Raw genomic sequence first — 9,871 nt, 5'->3', positions numbered from 1 at the left:
TATGTATGTTGTATATGTCTTAATAAAAAGTTGTAATATAGGCTTTTATGACAAGAAAAATAGTAATTATGGTAAAGATTGAAAGAAGGTGGTGGGATAATGAAGATAGTTCATTTATTCAGTCCAAATTAAATACATAAATATGTCTATAGCTTATCTTTGATTATTTCAAATGCATATGTTCCAAACAAAATATTTGTGGTACGTTTCTGCTATAATTATTTGTTATATACATTTTATAGACTTTAATAATTTGGTTATTTTTCTCAATCATTTGTTAAGTATTCTCCGTAGTATATAGTATGTTCAAACTTAGATTATTTAATAAACCCGTGATTTGTCTATAATTTTTTATTGTGAGTATTATTTCTTTCCTCAACAAATTTTGGTCCATTATCATCCATATCTATCTATCTAACAACTCGATCGTGTGTCTCGCGTTTCTACTCTTAGCTTCCGATTGTTGCAGACATTGAAATAATTAATTGTTTAATCGAAGACAGAGATGGCGATGAGGGAGTTGGTGACCGGTGGGGCCAATTGTAACCCTTCATCTTCATCAAATCCTCTCGGTGCTCTTGCCAATGCCCTAATTGGTTCTTCATCTCAAAAGGTATCTCATTTTATAATTTTATTATTACAGTATAAGTTTTATACATTACTGTAACTGCCCTGCTACAACCTAATTGGTTCTTCATCTGTATCACTGATGTTTCTATAGCTGGAATTTTATAACATGTGATTGAATATAAGCATAATGAGAATTAGTTAACATACTTGAGAGCTGTTGTTCCAACTCACTTTGATATTGTATTCTGTTTATGAACTTATGATGATCTGAAAATGCCTGATATATGTTGAATGTATATATTGGCAGCTTTATTATATCTTATTTAGCTTTGTTGTTCTTGCTGCCTCATCTGAAATCAGTACTCTTTATTGCTTAGAGTTGGTAGTTTTTAGAAACCTGTAGTCTGGTTTACCAGGAACTAACTACTGGTGATCTCAATTTTGTGAATATATGTGTCGATCTTAGTGAACTTTATAGAATTAGTGTATACTGGTAGTGTAGAAGTTAGTTTTCTGATGAGCCAAGATCATAACTTTTAGACAAAATTGCGCCGTTGGTCCGTTATCTTTGTTTCAAAAAGCACGGATAACCATTATCTATTTTTTTTTGACGTCGTTGACCCTCATCTATCGTTATTTAGCACCGATGATCTTCAGCCTAATTTATGTTAGTTTAGTCACCGTTAAGTTAAGTCAGGTGATTGCCATGTAAGGGCAAAATCGTCCAGTCACTATTGGATTAAATGATGTAAGTCTTGCCAGACAACTGTTTCATGGCAATAAACCCTACGACTTTTATAACCAAAAAAAAAAAAAAAAAAAAAAAAAAAACCCCTACGATCTAAAATAAGTAAGATGATGATTGATTCATACTATTCTACCAGAACCGAATATGGAATCGAAAAATTGATGGAATTATATGGTCAATTTGGGTCAAAACAGTTATATTTTGATATAAAATGAGTCAAAACTCTTCGTTTAACAGTTACATATGGGTCAAAACAGTTATATTTTGATATAAAATGAGTCAAAACAGTGCTATTGAGTAAAAACTGTCCTCATTTAACAACCATGGTTCTGCTGATTAATTGACTTTATTTGTGTTAAGGTAAAAGATGCCTATTGTTGAATATAAAGTCAGAACTACACAAAGTCTAAAGAGTATCATGTGTCATGTCTTCACTGCGTCATGACCCAAAGCAACATTAAAGAGTGTCATGTCTTCAGTGTGTCATTGAGTTGCATTTTTGACCCATTTTAATGGTTCATTTGTCAAGTGACTTAATATGGTAACACATGATATCAAATATACTCAGTATTCTCTGTGTTGCCATATATTAACTAAGTTTGAAATGTAGATACATAAATTAATAATATGTAATCTGTTCAATACACAAACCATTTTAATTTGGATTTTGATTGAGATGATTATGCCTGTAATTGAAAATTAGGGTTCAAAGATTGGGAAGGGAGGACTCAAATGGAATAGGGAAATTTTAAAAAGGCTTAAACTCACGTGCCAGGTACATGACTAGTATCCAACAAAGAAAAAGTGTAGTTGACTATATTGCCCTCACGTGCTTATCACGTGAAGAAATTTAACGTGATAAAACTAACAGCGTTTATGGACGGGGTCATCGGTGCTAAATAACGATAGATGAGGGTCAACGACGTCAAATAAATAGATAAATGTTATCCGTGCTTTTTGATACAAAGATACCGGACCAACGGTGCAATTTTGTCTAACTTTTATGTCATAACTCGTAACATTGTTCACGAATATGACTTGGGCCTATTTACTTTCCACTTGATGATCTTCTGAATAGCTCTTAATTCAGCAAGTAAAAATGATGTTTCTTTGTCACTAATTCTGCCACTTAATCTAAAAATTGGTCTGTTTCTAGAAGACATAGAATCAAAGACCCCTTCCCATTAAGAGGCAAATGGAAACAGAGGCAAATTCACCAAAAAGTAAACAGCGTCTGTTACATGTTGTTGAATAATCAAATTGTCTTTAATATTTTCTTTTATGTGCAGGAAAGGTTGCAGGAGATTCCTACGTCAACACTTAATACGTCTGGCAACAATCTTTATTCAGGAGCCGGAGAGCCCTTGTCAGCCCTTCCTGGTTTAGAGTTGGAACATCATCTGCATAATGACAACTCAGGTTTTGTAAATGGTTTTCGTGCTGCAAATGACAACAGACTTTCTGAAGTTTGGGACGGGATACAAAATCCTCAGATTCCGCATTTTCATCCAGGGCAACCCCAGCTTCAACCAGAATTAAATGGTAAATGTATAAGATTTCTGTTCAAAATGACTAAGCAGCCCATGTTGCATCTAATTTAGAGATGTATAAGGCGTTACTCATTTAAGTTTGAAGGTTTGTGTTCACCATGTTTTTGTGTTTATTACAATCTAGGTCCTCCTCAAAGAGTGTTGTCAAGTTTTTTGCATTCTTTTGTTAACAGTAGTCATGGTGGTGCTCCTTTTGGTCCTACCCAACTACCCGTATTAGGGTTGTCTGACGTGGACAAACGGTGCATACGTGATCGAACTAGTATTATGGCTCGACATATCTTTGCTGACAAACCCGAGGAATTCATCAATGGCCAGGTCTGTTTCTTAACTTACTCATCAAGTTTACTCTTAATTTACCATCTGTCAAGATACAATCATACAAACTAGTTATCTGTATAATTAATTATTCAGGTGAACGCTCTGTTATCTTCTTTAGAAATCGACAATCAAGGGTTGACTAGGGGCCGAATGCCTGGAAGATATCCTGAGCTGGAACAATATTGGGGTGAGTCTCAAGCCATGGTTCATGGACCACATGGTGCGGATGGTTGGGCCGATGAATTTTCCCAAGCCCAACACAGATTGGGCCAAGGTGACCCGAATTCTTGGGCTCTATCCTTTGAACGACAACATGGTGCTGGTGGTTGGGCTTCAGAATTTGAACATGTAAGGACATACTACAACTCTAAAGTTCAACATGTTAAAAAGTGATTTGACTTTTTATTATCTTAATTAAAAAAAAAAAAATTATGTTTTGATATTGATTTTAGGAACAAACTCAGATAACATCTGTGGATCGAATGGCAGGTTCAAACATTCCATCATTGGCTGCTATGGAGCAGACTCGTATGCTTGCACACACTTTAGCTCAGAATAGTAATCCTAAGTTTCAGGTTATCATTATAACGAGATTCGTTAATAATGTTTTTTGCTTTTTTGGCTTATATTGCTGATGTCATCATTTGGCGATATGCAGAATTCAAAATTCCTTCAATTTGTTTCAAAGATGAGTCGTGGGGAATTGACTATTGAGGATAACCAAGTTAAGTCTGGAGGTGGTGACTGGGCAAATGAATATCAACAACAATATAATGCGGGCCCGTCATCTTGGGCAGATCAGCATGCACATGAACAGGCAAGTAGAAATTTTCTTGTACACGGGTTAAGTTATTTGCTTTGTGATACATGTATTCAGTTTATATAATTGTTAATGGATGTTTGGATTTAGGTTTCTGGGGTTCATGATAGATGGGCTGATGAATTTGCTAGTGAACGTGTGCATCATGGCCCAGCAGATGATCAATGGGTCGATGAATTCTCCAAGTTGCAAGTAAACGATTGGGCCGATGAATTTGGGCTTCAGGTCAGTGACGGGATTTTGGGGGATGATTCTGCTGATAATTGGGCAAGTGCATACGATGAGCAAGTCTATATTGACATAATTACGCTGATTGTCCCTAGGGTTTACCCCAATCGACACGGATAGTCTTTAAACTTCTTTTTTGCGTTGGTAGTCCTCGTGGTTTACAATTCTTGCGTGGATAGTCCTGTCTAACGATCGTTATATTTTTATTTTTTTTGTTAAATCTCCTCACATGTTAGGCACATGAGGGAAAAAATTCGATTAAAATTAGGATTTGAGACATTCTAGAGATGAAAAAGGTTATGAAGGGAAAAGATAAAATGACCATTTTACCCGCATGTGCCTGACACGTGATGGGATCAAACGATAAAATCTAACAACCGTTAGATTGAGGGACAATCTACGCAAGTAATATAAATCATGAGGACTACCAAAAAAAATTAGGGACTATCCGCGTAAACTGGGGTAAACCACAGGGACTATCCGCTCAATCTGTCTTATTTCTTTACATATTGTTTGTATGATGATTTTTGTTTTAAATGTGTTCTTACATGGGGTTTGTTTAGGTATCTAAATGAGCAAGCTGTGATGAAGCAGAAAGCTGATAGTTCAAGGGGCGTATACGTCTTTTCTGATTTGAACCCTTACGTTGGTCATCCTGACCCGTTAAGAGAAGGTCAAGAACTGTTTCGTAAAGGTCTTTTAAGTGAGGCAGTTCTTGCTTTAGAGGCCGAAGTTTTGAAGAACCCCGATAATGCTGAAGGTTGGAGATTACTCGGTGTAGCACATGCTGAAAACGATGATGACCAACAGGTTACTTACATCATTAATCATTGATGACATCTTAATTTAAATTATGTTTACATCATCAGTTATGTTGAATATGTTGGTACTTCAGGCAACTGCATCAATGATGCGTGCACAGGAAGCGGACCCCACAAACTTGGAAGTCCTTCTTGCCCTCGGAGTCAGCCATACAAATGGTTATACATTCTTAAAAACGCTTCCTTTAAATATTTGTTTATTCTAAATGTTTTTTATTAATTTTATAATGTTCACAGAATTGGAGCAGCAGGCGGCGTTGAAATATTTGTACAGTTGGTTACAAAACCATCCCATGTATGGGAAAATTGCCCCTCCCGAACTTTCGCATTCGCTCTATTACGCAGACGTGAGTGTTTTCGGTTGGTTATTTTTATTATAGAAACACGTTAAAGTGCGGTTCTTTATGTGGTAAGATTTGTACAGGTTGCTAGGACTTTCAATGAGGCGGCTGTTATGTCACATGTACATATTGTACTCGGTGTATTATATAACTTATCGAGAGAATACGATAAAGCCATTGAATCGTTTCAAACAGCTTTAAAACTTAAACCAAGAGATTATTCGTTATGGAATAAATTGGGGGCCACACAAGCAAATAGTGTTCAGAGTGCTGATGCAATATACGCGTACCAACAGGTAATCTTTCACTAACCACATTCATACATAGAAGAAATGTACCTGGCAATTGAGACCCATACTTTTAAATTTGTGTCAATTAGGTCAAACTTTTGGGTCAATTGGGTCTTGAGAAAAAGCTTGGCATTGTAAACCCCAAACCTTAAAAAAAGGTCCAATGAGTTTCTCTTCAACTTATTGGGTCGCATACAAAATATAAAGAAATAGGTCTAAAGGGTATCAAATTCTAAAGTTCAATAAATAGAGATAGATCTAATGGGTCTTTGAAAGTGTCAATGGGCCGACTTGACCCTTTAGTTGCCAGGTATACATAGAAGTTTTTTTTTTTTTTTTTTTAACAGCGATTGGGATCACCCGAGGGGACTTTAACCATCCGTTGCGATCATCTCCCGTTTCGACTATGCCGATGCAGCGATAAACCCCGCCCCCATCGCTGCCCGGGAGGAAACCTTGAAACCGATCCAAGGGCACGGCCAAGTAAAACCCCCCCTCCCCTTTACCCCCCAAACGATATAGGAAAGGTGCCATGGGTGGATACTTCATGGCAGGGATGAAATTGTGTTTTTAATATGTAGCCTACGGGGGTCGAACTCCTGACCTCCCCTAAAGGAGGCAGGCCAGCGACCGCTGGACCACATCACAACTTCTATAGAAGATATAAAATTCCTACATGTACGTTTAACCTAACCATTTTAATGGTGATTTGCTTTGTGTTGTTAGGCGTTGGATCTGAAGCCCAATTATGTGCGTGCATGGGCCAACATGGGTATCAGTTATGCGAATCAGGTTATCTGTCTTTTTGTTTCTTTGAATCAATTCTTCTGAAGTTTTTTAATTTTTGAAGATGATAAAATGATGTTTCTACAAGGTATGTATGAGGACTCAATTCGTTACTATGTTCGTGCACTAGCAATGAATCCAAAGGCAGATAATGCCTGGCAATATCTGAGAATTTCCTTAAGGTGAATGTTTTATGGATTTAAAAATTTAAACAAGTGAAAATTCTGGATTATGGTGTGTTTAACGTCCTAGTATTCTTATTGTTTGCAGTTGTGCTTCAAGGAATGATATGATTGAAGCTTGCGACTCACGGAATCTTGATGTTCTTCAAAAAGAATTCCCTTTATAATTTATGTTGGAATCGTGATGTTATTTAATCCTACACGAATCGTATGCATGTGGCTTATAATATATAAGATCGTGCATTATAGATGAATCATTGCTGTCAATATGTTGTTGATTAAGGTTAAACGTGTAAATAAACACATGAGTTTAACATTAACCGAAATTAATCTTATTTCTATTTCTATTACATCAATAATTGGTATGCAAAAAATAAATAAATAAATAACGTCTACATATTAAAGGGTCTACATATAAAAAGTAACGAAATACTTGCACAAATTTTTTTACGTTAGACGCACATGGTTTCACTAAGTTAGACTTATACCACGACCGTTCACCTCAAGATATGATTGAAGCTTGCGACTCACGGAATCTTGATGTTCTTCAGAAAAAATTCCCTTTATAATTTATGTTGGAATCGTGATGTTGACGGCTCTATTGAGTCGACATCAATCGTTGATTTATTGGCGACTTGACTGACTTTTAGAGCCTAAATTAAATTCCAGGCAGGATTTAAAACCCATGGAAATTTGATTCTACCATTTTCATGGCGTCTATTATTCTTTTTATTTTAGTTTTTTATTTTTTTTCTTTAAAAAAACTTTTCCTACTTAAAGCCGGAGGTCATCTCGGAAGCAATCTCTTTATCCGTCGAATAAAGAGAGGGATGACTTTCTCTACTCTTTAGAGTGTTACACTCTGGGTGAAGAAATGACTTGTCTTTATTCTCGGATAGGGGAAGGATTGTTTACATATCACCTCCCCCATACACCACTCATGTGGTTATAGGTGCACAAACCGGATAAAAAACCGGATCCGGACAAAATAAAAATCGGATTTTTTTGTCCAGATATTCCAGAACCGGTTCCGGATCCGGTTCCGGTTTTCGGCGTCGGTTTTTTTCGGATTTTTTTTTCCAGAATTGGTTTTTTTCGGATCTCGACCGGCTCGTCGGAAGCGGGTCAAGTACGAATCTTGCTGTCAGGCGATTGGTTATGGTTTCATTCCTTTCTCATTTTCTTCCCTTGGGGAATTAGAGAAGGAGGCTATTTCTTTGCTTAAGCGGGTTCAGAAGAGTTCGATGACGCAAGATATTGGTGCCGGTGCTGCTGCTCATATTTTTACTAGGATAGGTTTTGCTATTGCTAGAGGTGTGGGAGCCCAGATTGTCTCTAGGCTTCCGACTAATTTTTTGTAAGTTTTAAAACTTTTAAGTTTATAATAATAATAATAATAATAATAATAATAATAATAATAATAATAATAATAATAATAATAATAATAATAAAGTACTATGGAGTAAAAATTGAAAAGTTAATTGAGTCAGTGGGAAAAAGGGTTGTTGGATTTGTCCCACATCGACTTGTTAGTAGAATCAGGTACTCAAAGTGGTTGTATATAATAAACTAGTGTAACTCAATCGCACATTCCCACATCGAATGAGTAAAAAACTCATATGTGAGGATAGTGGCTATAAAAGCAACAGCTCAATATCTCTAATTTTATGGGTTTTGTGAAATGAGAAGAACCTAAGGCCCATGGATCCGATAAAAAAATTTGAAAAACAGGATCGGATTCGGATCGGATTCCAAACCGGATCGGATTGGATCCGGTATTTATCCGGAAAAAATCCCGTTTCCCTGAGAATCTGGATCCGGTTGGAACCGGATCGGATCTCGGATCCGGATCCGGTTTTGGTTGTGTCCGGTTCTGGGTGTGTCCGGTTCCGGATCGGGTTTTCGGATCGGATCTCGATCCGGTTTTTTTGGGCATCTATACAATGGCGAAGCCAGGATTTTAACATAGGGGTGGCTTACGCAATAAATGAATATTACGAAATAGTAATTTTTTTTTTTAAATTGAACTTTGCGCAAATGAAGTCGGACACATCTATTTTTCTTGGAAGGTAAATTATATTTTGTTTCATTCAAAATTTTAATGGTTGAGAAAGTTGTGACAAAATATATTAAATTAACTTTGGGCTTGAAAAAAGATATGGAATTATTAATTAAACTTATGATTATTGTATTACTTGAATACAAAAATAAAAAATAAATATAAATAGTACGGGTAATAAATATAAAAAATACTATAATTGAACTTTTGAAAGAATTATTAGAGGGGTAAAAATATTTTTTTTCTTATTTATTTTTTGAAAGCTTGGAAAAATAAATAAATTTTAAATATTAATATTAGTATCAATCTAAAAAATTGACTAAAAGATAAATATAGATATTAGCGTAAATAAAATAGGAAATAGAAAAAGACAATTATATGAAAAGACATCATCTGACACTAATAAAACGTTTACATATTTATCTTTTTTAATTAAAAATAAAATATAAAAAAATACTTATCTCTCTTTCTTCTTCCTCATCTTCTATTCTCTCTTCTTCCTTTACTGATCTCTGTATTTCTTTTTCAATACAACTCACCTCACCTCAAAGTATAATCTCATCAAAAATCAATATATTACATACTACTGCTCAAAATCTAGCAAGATCCGCCCCTCAATAGGAGATGCTCAAAACAATTAGCATTAGAGAAATAGTAATTGACTACAAGTATATGGGCTCAATAGGGGATGCTCGGCACCCCAAAGCACCCCTATTGGCTCCGCCATTGCATCTATACATGTGGTATTGAGTTTTGTTGTTGTTGTTGTTGGAATCGTGATGTTATTTAATCCTACACGAATCGTATGCATGTGGCTTATAATATATAAGATCGTGCATTATAGATGAATCATTGCTGTCAATATGTTGTTGATTAAGGTTAAACGTGTAAATAAACACAAGAGTTTAACATTAACCGAAATTAATCTTATTTCTATTACATCAATAATTGGTATGCAAAAAATAAATAAATAAATAACGTCTACATATAATATAAAGGGTCTACATATAAAAAGTAACGAAATACTTGCACAAATTTTTTTACGTTAGACGTACATGGTTTCACTAAGTTAGACTTATACCACGACCGTTCACCTCAAGATGAATGATTAGTAACAGTTGAATCGATACCTCATCTGAAATTCAAGTTCTATAA

The 9,871-nt window shown here is 35.5% G+C and overlaps 1 protein-coding gene across 2 annotated transcripts; it reads left to right on the top strand.

Moving 5' to 3' along the window:
- Positions 1–386: 386 nt before the first annotated feature.
- Positions 387–6,911, top strand: LOC139847222 (peroxisome biogenesis protein 5-like). 2 transcript variants are annotated; one of them, XM_071836874.1, is made up of 15 exons: positions 387–613; positions 2,022–2,093; positions 2,608–2,860; positions 2,993–3,186; positions 3,283–3,537; positions 3,642–3,764; positions 3,848–4,006; positions 4,100–4,293; positions 4,801–5,047; positions 5,133–5,217; positions 5,296–5,405; positions 5,483–5,695; positions 6,416–6,482; positions 6,564–6,657; positions 6,746–6,911. In XM_071836874.1, exons 1-15 carry the CDS (start codon positions 506–508, stop codon positions 6,822–6,824), a joined length of 2,253 nt encoding a protein of 750 aa, XP_071692975.1. In that variant the 5' UTR covers positions 387–505; the 3' UTR covers positions 6,825–6,911. The 2 variants fall into 2 exon arrangements, with proteins under 2 accessions (XP_071692975.1, XP_071692976.1); XM_071836875.1 differs by lacking the exon at positions 2,022–2,093.
- Positions 6,912–9,871: the final 2,960 nt, after the last annotated feature.

This window comes from Rutidosis leptorrhynchoides, chromosome 5 (genome assembly GCF_046630445.1).
Source record: "Rutidosis leptorrhynchoides isolate AG116_Rl617_1_P2 chromosome 5, CSIRO_AGI_Rlap_v1, whole genome shotgun sequence".
NCBI lineage: Eukaryota > Viridiplantae > Streptophyta > Magnoliopsida > Asterales > Asteraceae > Rutidosis > Rutidosis leptorrhynchoides.
The sequence above is the reverse complement of the archived record's forward strand: the minus strand, read 5'-3'. Positions and strand labels throughout refer to the sequence as shown.

What these genes read in the sequence shown, in the direction of transcription:
- LOC139847222 (XM_071836874.1), top strand. Translation starts at nt 506, where the DNA reads ATGGCGATGAGGGAGTTGGTGACCGGTGGGGCCAATTGTAACCCTTCA. An exon ending in ATTCGCTCTATTACGCAGAC is followed by an intron (nt 5,406 to 5,482) that starts GTGAGTGTTTTC and finishes AGATTTGTACAG; the next exon opens with GTTGCTAGGACTTTCAATGA. An exon ending in TATCTGAGAATTTCCTTAAG is followed by an intron (nt 6,658 to 6,745) that starts GTGAATGTTTTA and finishes TATTGTTTGCAG; the next exon opens with TTGTGCTTCAAGGAATGATA.